Below are 14,495 nucleotides of genomic sequence, written 5' to 3' on the forward strand. Positions count from 1 at the left end.
CTGGAATGTGTTTGCTTCCTGGATTAGGGGTGAGTAAGAGGCCTCTGTCAAGTGCTTGCCAAATCTGCCTTGTATCGCCAGTCTAGGAAAGGGTTAGCTGCTGCCCTGCCTCTGCCCCAAGACTCCATGAGTAGAGCCAAATCCAAGCAGCCCCACCCATGCTTGCACCCAGACCCCACAAAGGGGTGAAGAACAGAGGTGCAGTGTGAGCCTCCTTCTGCTAATGACATGATGGACCGGCTGGGCAGAAGGCATCAGTGGCCCAGAGCAGGGGTGGGAGTGGGAAGGCCAGGCAGGGCCAGGGGCAGCAGGTGGTAGGGAGCTAAAGGCCTATAACCCATCCTAGAAAGACAGGGAGGCAGGGAGGCAAATTGTACAAGAGCAGACTCTCCAAACCTTCAGCACATGCTCCATTGTCCCAGTGGGCTTTAATTATAAAACACAAATTCAAAGATTAAATCATTAAAAATTTTGAGACAGTGATCACAGAGCATTAAACACCAACCACAGGAGGCTTTTGAGCATGAGATTCTAACAATCATGCTGGTCCATAAAGCTGTCTCAAATTACATATATATGCCCAGTAGTGGGATTGCTGGGTCATATGGTAGTTCTATTTGTAGCTTTTTAAGGAACCTCCATACTGTTCTCCACAGTGGCTGTATCAATTTACATTCCCACCAACAGTGTAAGAGGGTTCCCTTTTCTCCACACCCTCTCCAGCATTTATTGTTTCTAGATTTTTTGATGATGGCCATTCTGACTGGTGTGAGATGATATCTCATTGTAGTTTTGATTTGCATTTCTCTCATGATTAGTGATGTTGAGCATTCTTTCATGTGTTTGTTGGCACTCTGTATATCTTCTTTGGAGAAATGTCTATTTAGGTCTTCTGCCCATTTTTGGATTGGGTTGTTTGTTTTTTTGTTATTAAGCTGCATGAGCTGCTTATAAATTTTGGAGATCAATCCTTTGTCAGTTGCTTCATTTGCAAATATTTTCTCCCATTCTGAGGGTTGTCTTTTGGTCTTCTTTATGGTTTCCTTTGCTGCGCAAAAGCTTTTAAGTTTCATTAGGTCCCATTTGTTTACTCTTGTTTTTATTTCCATTTCTCTAGGAGGTGGGTCAAAAAGGACCTTGCTGTGATTTATGTCATAGAGTGTTCTGCCTATGTTTTCCTCTAAGAGTTTGATAGTTTCTGGCTACTGGGCATATACCCTGAGAAAACCATAATTCAAAAAGAGTCATGTACCAAAATGTTCATTGCAGCTCTATTTACAATAGCCCAGAGATGGAAACAACCTAAGTGTCCATCATTGGATGAATGGATAAAGAAGATGTGGTACATATATACAATGGAATATTACTCAGCCATAAAAAGAGACGAAATTGAGCTATTTGTAATGAGGTGGACAGACCTAGAGTCTGTCATACAGAGTGAAGTAAGTCAGAAAGAGAGAGACAAATACCGTATGCTAACACATATATATGGAATTTAAAAAAAAAAATGTCATGAAAAACCTAGGGGTGAAACAGGAATAAAGACACAGACTTACTAGAGAATGGACTTGAGGCTATGGGGAGGGGGAAGGGTAAATGGTGACAAAGCGATAAAGAGGCATGGACATATATACACTACCAAACGTAAGGTAGATAGCTAGTGGGAAGCAGCCGCATAGCACAGGGAGATCAGCTCGGTGCTTTGTGACCGCCTGGAGGGGTGGGATAGGGAGGGTGGGAGGGAGGGAGACGCAAGCGGGAAGAGATATGGGAATATATGTATATATATAACTGATTCATTTTGTTGTGAAGCTGAAACTAACATACCATTGTAAAGCAATTATACTCCAATAAAGATGTTTAAAAAAAAAAATTACATATATAATATTCTCATTTATAAAATGACGCCACACAAAAACTTTCAAAAAGACTGATGACAGCATAGGAAACAGAATTACGTCTAAATATGGCATTTAAGAACAAAGCATAACAGAGATCATATATAAGCCACAAAAGCACTTGCTGTTTTGAGAAACATGATTTAAGCATGCTTGGCTAAACGTTTTCTGGTGGCTAAGAGAAAAAGGAAAACACAAAAGGTCACATCACTTTTCCTTTTCTGGAGACAAAAAACATGTGGCATACCTGCCTTTTAGTATTTGTTTTGCCTTTTGAATTTTTTTTTCATAGAAGGACAAATAATTTTACCAGGTAAATCTAAGTTATACTGTCTCATTTTTATTTTGAATTAACAGTAATTAATTAATAGTTCCCATTTTGGAAGTCTAGGGTTAAAGACTAAAAACAGATTAAGACATAGAAGACCTTAATGACAATTAAATTATATTGTATTTATTAATTTACCATTAAAATTATGAATGTCAAGGTTTTTTTCATATTATTCTAATCTGTTGAGCCTAAGAAATTTAGGACCATGAATGATGACATTTAAATTAAAGAATAATATTCACGACATTCCACCTGCTAATCCTCAGAGCACTGAAGAGTTTGCTGAAATCACTCATTGAGTGTTTCTATCTGACTCCTAATAAGAGTTTTGTATACAAGATGATTTTAATTCTTTTAGTTACTGACAAGGAAAATATTTTTTAAATTGTACAACTGAGTTGAATAGGAAATCAAATCCTACTTGTTTACCATAAGATGTCAATTCTTTTTGCAGTTTTAAAACGTGTAATCATATAAAAATGAGTTTAAGACTTCATTTTATTTTACTTGTTATTTTATATTTTTAATCTAGATTCAAAGCTAAGAAGAAGGAAAATTAAAGAGAACACCAACAGATAGTTATTGTTTTCTGGGCAGCGCTTTACAGACTGAATTAGAATTCTGGCAAGAAAGAACAGCTAACCCAGTCGTAAGGCACATGAGCTGAGTGAGATGTAGCCACCGAAAGAAGACAGAGGGTTTATTTTAGAGAAGCACTGAGGAAGAGTTCTGCATATCTTGGCAGCATCATGAATGAAATGCCTGATAACAACAGCTTCAGAAGGATTTGTTCTGGTGGTTTCGTAATGAAGCAAAGGTCAAAGAGGAAGTTTCCAATAGCAACAATCTTTGTAAACAGCACCTGCTCCACAAGTCAATTCAGTCACCACCAGCTTGTTTTCAGCAACAAAAAGAGGCTTTCGGGTTTTTTTAGGCAAAACCTTAGAATAGTAGCTCTTTAGGGCTTTCCCCTAAAATTCAGAGACATTAGTGCCTAACAACAGGGTGCTGTGGTTTAATGCAAGAGAATCTTTTCTAAGGTCACCAAATCCCTTATGCACACAGCAAGAGTGCACGCACACAGCAAGAGTGCATGCACACAGCAAAAGCGCACGCACACGCATGCATCCACACACCCAACAACCCAATAAACTCCATGAAGACAGTTATTTTGTCTCTTTTCTACACTACTGTATTCTCTGAGCCTAGTCTTGGGCATGACTCATCATAAGAGATTAAGTAAAATAGTTGTTTAAAGAATAAATGAGTGAATGAGTATGTAAGGAATAATTAAACAACGCAAATTCTCAAAAACACATGAATTGTTTGAAAGGTTTGAGTTTGGTTTTGTGTGAGCTTTTCTAATTAGCTTCTATCATGTAATTGATACTTATTTGGCATCATTTATGATAAATCTAAGTATATAACCTCTATGCTAAATATAAAACATAATTGTACTAATTCTAGTCAATCTATGCCACCTCAAAACTACTTTCTCTTTTAACTTCTTAAATGAACATTATAAATATGCATTTTAAAAAAAAATATGATCACATTACCCACACTTTTACAACAGAATTCATTTTTTACTCAATATCTAATGAACATTTTTGCGTGTTAATACATATAGATCCATTTAACTTGTTTTTAATGACATGATATTCCCTTGCATGGATATACATGCAATATGATTCATGTAACCAAACCCCTGTGACTGATATTTGAGTTATCCCATCATTTTCCCACTGTACACAGTGCAGCAATGGACATGCTTGCTTGGACATTATTACACATGTGCTTTGCTGGGTTTCAAGTCCAGAACAGAGTTCTGTAGCACAATGAAGTTCCAGAAAGGTACTCAAGCCACTTCCCTGGTAACACTTCTGATTCTACATAATCTCCCAACGCAAAAGTTAGTTTCCTTTTTATATCTCAGTAAGGTAAGTTTTCTCAACTTTAACCCTGGCACTATGACATTTGGGACCAATAATTCTTGGTTGCTTTGTGCATGGGGGGGTATGTTTAACATTGATCTCTACCTGCTAGATACCAACAGTTCATCCCACTCACCTGCAATGTGACAGCCAAATATATGTCCAGACATTGCCCCTGGGAAGCAAAATCACCCCTGTCTGAGAACCGCTGCCCTGAAGGATAATTCTCTCTTCTTGAGAAGATTTAGATGACTTTTTAGCTTCATCTCCCCCAGTTTCATTCTGGGATAGCCCCCAGCTTTCTCTTGTGTAAGACTAGCCCAGCTCCCTGACCTATCCTCTACAAAAAAAATCCATGAGAATTCTCAGGCTGGTAAAAAAAAGATTGGGTAAGAGCCATTTCTGTGTTGGGTATTTGGAACAAAAAGCTGTAGTTTCATTCATCACTGGATATGATTAAGTATGCTGTCCCTGGCCCAAATGACTTGTAGGATGCAGGGCATTGATCAGTTTGGAAGCAGAAGTCCTGGTAGGTTAAAAAAATATCCAAGAAACAAATTATATACATATATATATATATATATATATATATATGTATACATATACAGATATATATATATATATTTTTTTCTTCTTTTTCTTTAGACCTGACAGCCAATCCTTACTTGACAAGCCCTGTCCTGGCACAGATTGTATCTTTTTCCCAAACACTATGTGCCCTAGGTACCAGAGGTGGCTCTGCCTGTTAGATTTTGTGAAAGATAATGTTTCCATACTATTAGTATCTTGAAGGGTTTCTGTGTTAACAAAAAATGTATATATGTTTTTAATGAGTATTTACTTGTGCTTAGTTTTTAGATCTTCTCTCTCAGTCTGAACATTACAGAAGGGGACTTCACCAAATCTTAAAATCAGGACACTGTTACAAGCTTCTTGGTATTGTAGCAAATATCTTTTCCTTCCAGCTTAGTTTAAGTTCTGTGGATGTTTCTTAACATTTATAATTTCTCTGCCAAAGTGTTCACGATATTTGAATGCATGATTTTGATCTCATGATATATTCTTTTACTCACCCATGAGAAAATTAGTTATTTGGGGGAAACTTCATACTCCAGCACTGGTGGTGGGTTTAATAAGGACCTGTCCGGAGATGCAGAAGGATAGGCGTAGAGAAGAGGGAAGAGTTCTTGGTTTCGAGGCGTATTTTTAGAGAAAGATTAAGTGTACAATTTCTCAATTCCTCTATAATCTGAAGCTGGAGAATATTAGCAGTTAGAATTTATGTGAGGAACATTTTATCCTTTTACCAATATCTGTAATAAGGCTAGATATGAGGAAGAAAAGTAGGGGCATTACCATTATTATTAAATTATGTTTATTCCAGAAATGTTTTCTAGAATCATGAAAATGGATAAGGAAAATCACAGGTGACACATCTACACATGTGACTGGAAAGGAGTGTTTTAAGAACAAAAAAATCTGTGTGTGTTTGTGCGTGCGTGTGTGTTTGTTTTGTTGCTGGGAAATCAAGCAAATAAAAGGTATATTTGCAAATCACTCTGGTAGGAAATTCTCAAAGGGCAAAAATGCTTGAAATGCCAAAGCTACTTTACTGCGTGTGCAATATTAGAGACCAGAGACCAACCTTACTAAAATTTGCCAGTTCCTGGCAAAGGGCTCTATGATAGGTTCTGGGTAAATGATTTTTTATTAACTGAATCCATAAATCATCCAATTATATTATATACCCGCGGTTCTCTTTCTATTTCATTTAAACTGTATTTTATATAAACTATATTACTATAATAAGTTAAAAATAAAATAATATTCTAAAAATTGGATCACTCCTTTGATTATCACTATGCAGGAGGTACTAGCTGCCTAAGGATAACTAGCCCAGTTACGGAGGGGGAAAACATTTAAAGTAACCAAAATTTTATTTTTAAAATGTAGAAAAAAAATCTAAATATAATTCAATTCTTTATATTTTACTTTCATTCAACCATTGTAACTAGATGATTTATTCAACTATATTTTAAGACTTTTATTAATTCTTTCCTATTCAAATCATCCTATATTGAAACGTGTGTCATGTAATCAAGCTTGTTGATTTTATCTCTTTCAACTGATATTGTCCTAAATCTATCAGATCCCTATTTTCAATTATAATCTATGTGATTCAACAGTACTCCTGTTCTTTTCTTTTGACTCATCATATTAAAATATTTCATCTCCTGCAAGATTTAGATTTATTATTGACATACCTGTACTATATGTTTGAACTCTCATCTTGAGATAACCAAAAAATTATTGCTAAGCTATATAGAGAAAATTGCAATTTTGAGTGGAAAGTACTGTTGAGCAAACACAAATTTTACAAGTGATCAGCTCATTAAAAAATGACATAACTTTGCAGAACTCCAATTGGTAAATGTAGACAAATTGGAAAAGTAAGAGAGGAACAGGCTATAAATTAACAAAACATTTTCATATGCCTTATAAGCAATGCCCTATATTTATATCATGTCAAATATATTTGACTATAGTAAAAAAAATAGGAAATAAAGCAAGAAAACAAGGAGGAGGAAAAATACAGAAGGAGAAAATGAAGTGAACTTGATAACATTGCTTCCTGAGTTAAAAAGACTTGAGTTTAAATCTTAGAATCTACATTTACTAGCTGTGTTAGCACAGGAAAGAAAGTTATATTTTCTCTGTAAGATACCATTTCTTCAAATGTGAAATAGAAAGGATAATAGTATATACTTTATAGATCTGTTCTGAGGATTAAGTGAGAGAACTTGTGTAAAGCACTTAACATAAATCCTAACAAATGGTAAGCAATGACAAATTTATTTATTATGAATAGAAATAGTAACACTTTGAATGAAAAGAAAAAAAGGAAGGTTTTGTTTTCTTTAGGTGGGTTTTCCAAAAATTGGAATCAGGAATTTGGTTTAGAAATTTAGTTCAATACTTTAAATTTTTTCAACTTAATTTAATTCATTTTAAATTCATGTTTATGTCCTTGCATACAGATACTAGAAAAATAATGCCTACAAAAGGCAATTACATTAAATCAAAATTTATTAAACATATGTTTTATTTGAATTTAATGTTTCTGGTATATATAAGAAATGAAAAAATTAATTTAATGGGAAATTTCATCCATTTATGTGGCAGAAATAACTGTTTAGTGGTGAGCTCTGTCAGTATTCAGTAAATCAGTTAAATGATTTGGTGCCTCAATTTCCTGACCTATGCATATAAGACTACGATACAATCTCTTCCAGCTCCAAAATTACATGATTCTATCGATCATATATTGAAATTAACTTCCAATGCAAATTAATGAGAAGGACTCTGAAACACTTGTTCTAATCAATAACAGATCACCACATATAAAATTTTCAGTATGTTAGATTCTTTAATTACAGGAGTTTAATCTGTTTTAATTTCCACTGAAACCTCTCTGTTTCTTTTTGAAGGATATTTTTATTTTTGCTTTTGGTTTGGGTTGCTACTGAGGTGTTTGCTGTGAAGTAAATCAACTGTTAAAATTCTCAGTTTCTAGTTTAATAGCAATTCATCATTTAAAAGCTAATGCTTGAAATACCTTACTCAACACAATATTTCTCCTTGAAGAACTGACATAAAAAAGAGACTTTAAATTTTGATACGTTATTTGCTCCCGGTCTGTGTTGAATTGAGTGTTTTTTAACTTGTTTAAAAATTCCTAAGGAAAACCAAAAACAATTCAGTAAAAAATTTAATCTAATTTTCAATCTTAAGAACTAGTATGTGTTTTTCTTTACTAAAGTTGGAAAATACTTTAAATAAAAGACTTAGGTATTTATCCATGAATAAAAATAATTGTTATTCAATGTGAAAAAAATGTTACTCAGTATATTTCCTTTATTCTGAATATATTCATTATTTCCTTCTTTTTCATAACTATATATTGAAAACATACTATATACCAGAAACTGTGTGCTATGTTATCTATAAATTACAAGCCCTCTCTGCAAGTATTTTAAAATGGAGTGGAATGGTAAGTCATGTGCACTAATAGCTAAATTAAATTCATATGAGATATTTGAGTCAGTCAACAACTATTTACTTGGTCAATTTATGTATCAGGTGCTAGAGGGTCAATGATATAAACAGCCCCAGTTACTAATGCCCTATTAAGTTTATAGTTTAGTGATGTAAGGAACTGCCATAAAAGAGTTATACAATGTAGAGAGATCAGTTTTAGCCAAAGTGGATATGAGGAAGAAGTGCCCTAAGAAGGCTTTTGCCAAATGTGCCGTTTGAGCTAATACTTAAAGGGTACTAGGTAAGAGTTTTAAAGGCTCAGATTGGGGTGGTGTACTATGAAAACAGTAAAGCATATTTCTTAATTGTTAGAATGTTCAGTATTTTAAAAAATGAGACATTTTCAAAGTAAGTAGGAGGACTTCTTTCCTTCAAGATGGAGAAACAAGGAAGAATTTACTCTCCATTTGAAACAACTTCCCAATCCCACCCCCCTCAAAAAAAGTACAAGTTTCAGCAGGCAGCAAAGCACAGTGATCCTTGAGTGACAGGAAACAAATGAGGTGATTGCTATGACTGCCTCGTCTTACTGCCCAAAGAGAGGTTCCAGGCTGTGGCACAGGGAGAAGGACCCCATGCAGAGCCCGGCAGACTCCCTGAGTTGAAAAGATGGATTGGACAGGAGACAACAAAGTGGACAGACTTAGTGAGACAGAATACAAGAGAGGACACACACACAGATCTCTGGAGACGTAAGGAGAAAACTCCTTGAGTTATTTGGCAGAATACTGATTAAGCCATGAGAAAACTGCCCAAGGTGAAGTAAAAAACTACTCGCAAAGATTAGATGTAACAGTATCTGGTGCTGACACAAGGCCAGGAATATAACTTGTTACTGATTCAAATCAACAACTGAGAAATATTTTGCTATTGCACATTTGGCTGATATGTTCTATTCAGTGTTTATTTCAACAAACTTCCAGCCATAGTGTGCCTTTACCTTTGAAGAGACACAATATACACGAAGTATCTCAACAGTTTTCAGGCAAGATATTAACTACAACTAACTTTCTCAAGAATCACAGATATGACATGGCATTAGTTTGACAGCATCCTCCTCTGAATAGATTATTTCAGCTATTTATTCAGGAAATACAAATACTCAAAAAAGAGCTAAAGAAAAAGGTGGGGGGTGAATCATTCGCCCAAACATGGTACAAGGCCTGCCTCCTTAGTAAATTTCTGGGAATTACTAGGTCAGCAAAGGGCTGCTCTACCACTGACACTGTCAAGAACTATTGACCTTGTCCACACCACAACATTAAAATAAGCCCAGCATCTTTTTGGATCCTGGAAGCAACATGCTTCTCATTTACAAATTTTACTTACACCCATTTATGTTAATATTCACAAATGACTTTTAATGAGGGCCTCTACAGCAAAAGTATAATCTGTTCAAATTTCAACACACAAGAAACTTCCATTAGTCTCCTCAGAGCCTATTTCACTCAAGGGCTTTAGCAATGTCTCATGACTCCTTGAATGAGTCTCTGAACACATCCTAAAATAGCTCTTCTTTCAAAAATTTCATGATTTACATGATGCTACTGCAGTTCTTCTTAATATAAGCAGCAGTGATTTTCCAATGGATAGATTGTTGTTAAATAAATTCTATTTTTCCATATATAGGCATTAATTTATATATAGGAATTTAAAATACATTAAAAAAATCCAACAAGTGGGTAATTTCATTATGATGCTGAATCTCTGAAATGCCACATTTTTTAACATCTCAAGAGGGCAAATCAGCCATCAGGACGTCTGACAATAGTGCACGAACCCAAAAATAATCAGTCTGCTTTTTCAAAAACCAAGTCAACAATTAATATGTGCTAGATTGGCAAAACAAAAGTACATTCCTTGTATTTTTAGTCTTGATTATAGCTGATAATTCATCTCTGTTTTTAACATACTGTAAAATTACATTTAATAGCACTGATACTCTGGGATCCCTCTTTTCTCTGCCAATGTGATACCTTGGAAGCCAACTGATTCTTAAACTCACTAGTGTACACTTGAACCGTAACACTATCATCATCTTTTAATGTGAAGGACAATACAAATATTCAAAACCTTGCCTGGTTTGATTAATTACAAAACACACACATACATGTTTATATAACTATTTTTCACATACCTAGTGATACTTCAAAATACTGAGAAGAAACTTACTTGTACAGTTAGGCAAAGTTCCAGACCACGTTCCATTGGCTGTGCACTGCCTAACTGAAGGTCCAGAAAGGATATATCCCTCCACGCAGGAATAAATGACTGAACTAGAAAACGTTGTGCCATCAATCCGAAAGACTTTTCCATTGGCTGTTGTCCCTGGGTTACCACACTGTACAGCTATAAAACAAAATGGTTAAGAGTATATATAAAAATAGTGCATTTAGGAATCCTCTCACAAAAAGTTAAGGACTAAATGATTGTTTCAGATTATCCAAAGGAGCAATAAAATCTCTAAAATAAGCATTGAATTCTCTTTTATAAGGAGTTGAAATTCAAGATGAATTTATATCTTATTAGTTTAATTACTGGGATACAAATCATGTAAAAGCTACTTTTTAAAGAATTTTGTGAGTCATTTTGGTAAAACTTTGCACAGTAATTACTTGAGAGTATTGCTTTGGGGTAACACAAAGTCTTTCAAGGAAGAATTTTAAGAGTCTCTGCCTAAAAAGCAGCTCATGTAAAATTGGAAGATATGTAACGAGAAGAAACAAAGATTTACTATAATTATACTTGTAAGAAAACAGATATAAAATATACACTGATTTACTATAATTATACTTGTAATAAAACAGATATAAAACACGCTTAAATATTATAAGCATCATGTATGTTTTTATTTATATAAGTATATAACTGATTTGCACTAAAACTTTATAATCTCTATTTCTGGACCAAAGTGTACAAAAAATTAACTGAGTAAAAACAAAGTCATTAAAATTCTAGGAATGATTTTCATTAAGTTTTCAATGTATCCTAAATAGGAGTCACAAACACAAATGCCTTATATGATTATTCTGTATTATGTTTAACTATTTGCCATCAATGGCATCAGTGAATTTTTAAAATATATTAAAACAAGCCTATGTCAAATGCAGTACCTAATTTTGTTGTAGTATAAGAAGGCATCTTAATACTTTACAGAATTTGCTATCTATACGAATATGAGGTGTACTTATAATTTCAGAAAGTACCACATATATCTCTTGCTGCATCTTAAATATTTAATTTTGTCGATCATTGGTAGTGGTGCTGTATGTTTGTGTGTATGTGTGTGTAGACAGAAAACTTATACATCTTGCACATTACAATTAGGGCATCTTTCTTTCATAAAGGTTAGTACCTGGAGAGTTTTCCATTATGTGTGTATTCATAATCTACCTAACTAATCTCCTGCTGATAAACATGAAATTTAGTTTAGTTTAGTTTCTCTATCATTTTTGGTTATAATGTACTCTAGCTTATATATACAACTATGTACATTGATCCTATTTTTATGATAAGTTTCTGAAAGTGGAATTTCTGGAAAATTTTAATTCTGAAAAATATTTTTAAGTATATATAGTGTTACCCAAGATATTAGAAAAATACACACTTGTATCAATAGTGTGAAAGTTTGCTTATTTTCACACATCCTCTCCAATACCATGTCCCATCATTTTTTTTTTTTTTTTTTTTTTTTTGGTACGCGGGCCTCTCACTGTTGTGGCCTCTCCCGTTGCGGAGCACAGGTCCCGGACACACAGGCCCCGGACGCACAGGCCCAGCGGCCATGGCTCACGGGCCCAGCCGCTCTGTGGCCTGTGGGATCTTCCCGGACCGGGGCACGAACCCGTGTCCCCTGCATCGGCAGGCGGACTCTCAACCACTGCGCCACCAGGGAAGCCCCAATATTTTTATTTTCTTTAGGAAAAAAAAATTCCTCAAAAGTGGAGTTAATAAATCAAAGCTAAGAATATATATGCATTTTTATCAACTTAATCTAAAATATAATTTTAAAAAACCTCTAGAAATGTTTTAAAGTTCTAGTTTTGCTGCACATACGCTACAATTTCATATTAAAGCAGGTGAAAAATGATGGTTTGATGTTTAATTGTAATATTCTGATTAGTAGTTATGTAGAATTTCTTCTATAGTTTGCAATTTTTTTTTGCTCTTCTGTATTTTCTGTTCATTTCCTCTTTCCAGTCATCTGCTAGAATCTGTTTTTCTAAGTGATTTGTATGAACTCCATTTTATGGGGAAAATATTAATTCTGTTTTATTTGCTACAACTCCTAGGTCTATTTTATCTGTAATGTGTACATTAACAAAACAAGGTCAGCACCAGGTTGCATTTCGTCTAAAAATATTTTGCAGTTCAGCTGAGCAAAGAGCTGGCTTAGATATCACCCACATAATGTACGACATCACTATAAAGACTTTGCCTTTAGAAAGTAAGTTTGAGAAATAAAGTGAAGACAGTGTGCTTAGTGTCTTTTGCTCCACAACTTTGTTCCCACCCTTTCCCTATAATAGAAACTGAGCTGCAATTCTCTCTTAAGATTATTAATTTAGTCCAGTTATAAAAAAGATAACTATCTTTCCTAGAATATGGATACTAATTTTAAACATAATACAAGTGTCTGAAAATATAGTCAATCAAAAAACTGTCAAGAAGGTTTTATTGGGAATTGTTTTCTATTTATAAAACCCATACATTTGGTATAACATCAAGTAAATTTCATACATACCTTTGCAAGTTTAGTTTTTGCACTAAAATAATCTCAAAAAGAACAATTTAAATTATAAGGGTAATTTTCCAGCAACATTTCCTTTTCTAGGCAGTCTTGTAAAAATTATGTTTACTCTGAATCAGTCAGAACAATTAACAATTTTACTTAAACACCCCAAATATTAAGAATTCTAGTTATGAGCAATACCTATAAATAAAAATATCATTTATACTTAGACATCTGTTTATATTTTTCCATTTCTACAAACCTGAAAACTAAAACAGATCATGAGGTAATTAATGTTGATGTGAGAACAACCTAATTTTTTCCTAGTGGTGTCAACAACACAGAGCACTGTGATAAAGGGAAAAAAAAAATCTTTTTAACTTTTCCAATCCTGATATCTACTGTGATGTGAACAATGTATATAAATGATCCATGAGAGATAATTTTAATAACCTAATAATTGTTATCTATCATATTTCTCTTATAGGACAGTGTTGGTAAAACTGGAATGATACTGCTTTTATTCCATGGTTGAGGACAAGAACTGGTAGGAGTAATTTAACGAGCAGCACCCAGCTGAATTTGATACACGTTAAATTCCAGCATCATCAATGTTATTAGTTTCTACTTGAGATTACCTTTGCATTCTGGCTGCCTTCCAGTCCAACTGCCATTGGGTAAACATGTTCTTTCTTCTGAGCCATGAAGGATATAACCAATATCACAGGCAAAACGTACAGAACTTTTGGTTCTGAAATTGCTTTCCTGTCTAGAACCATGACCAGGAGTACCTGGATCCCCACATGTACCAGTAGCATCACCTGCAATTCAGTACAGTTCAAGTTAACTTATTTCAATGAACATTTATTAAGTTATGATTTAGTCCAACATTCTTGTAGGAATTTGTTTTTGTGCATGTTGTGTTTTAATATGCTAAGTTGACTGGGTAGAATCGTAATTCATATTTCCTATCTGACTCCAGTCATAAGAAAAAGCCTAAAGGAAAAAGAAAATAGTTGCAGAGTATGGTGTTATTTTCCATATCAGTGATATTTGGAGACGTTCAATAAGTTGAAGATATTTCATTAGTATTTCCAGAATCTAGTTCTTAACCAACGTAATGGAAAATTTATAATTGACAGTTCTTTGGGCTCAAATGAGAATGGATTTATACAATTAAAATTTAAAACATGGACTTGGCAATTTTCATCTTTCTTTCTCTGAATTGAAATCAGTTTCTGTTAAAATAGAACTGTGATATACTGGAAAATATAAATGTTAAAATATAGTATTTCTAAACTTTCACCCCCTAATCTTCTCTATCAATGACCACTGACCAAAAATGAATAAGCTGCATACTTCTCATACATGAAAATATAAAAATAAATTGTAAACAAAGACTAGAAACTCTGACTTAAGTTCTTAATACGGATTTTTTGCTCATGCCAAAGTGTTTCTCTTTTGATTATAGTGTTTAGGGTTTACTGTCTCTTTATCATTTT

The 14,495-nt window shown here is 34.1% G+C and overlaps 1 protein-coding gene across 3 annotated transcripts in view; it reads right to left on the reverse strand.

Moving 5' to 3' along the window:
* Nucleotides 1–14,495, reverse strand: part of CSMD3 (CUB and Sushi multiple domains 3) — a gene marked incomplete at both ends in the record, with an annotated part of 1,083,475 nt that overhangs the window by 46,552 nt on the left and 1,022,428 nt on the right. For all 3 annotated transcript variants that reach the window (XM_082858355.1, XM_082858354.1, XM_082858353.1), the window contains 2 exons: nucleotides 10,434–10,610; nucleotides 13,632–13,814. In XM_082858355.1, coding sequence (XP_082714481.1) covers nucleotides 10,434–10,610; nucleotides 13,632–13,814 — 360 coding nt within the window. The remainder of the gene's footprint in view (nucleotides 1–10,433; nucleotides 10,611–13,631; nucleotides 13,815–14,495) is intronic.

This window comes from Leucopleurus acutus, assembly GCF_964270905.1.
Source record: "Leucopleurus acutus genome assembly, chromosome: 17".
Lineage (NCBI taxonomy): Eukaryota > Metazoa > Chordata > Mammalia > Artiodactyla > Delphinidae > Leucopleurus > Leucopleurus acutus.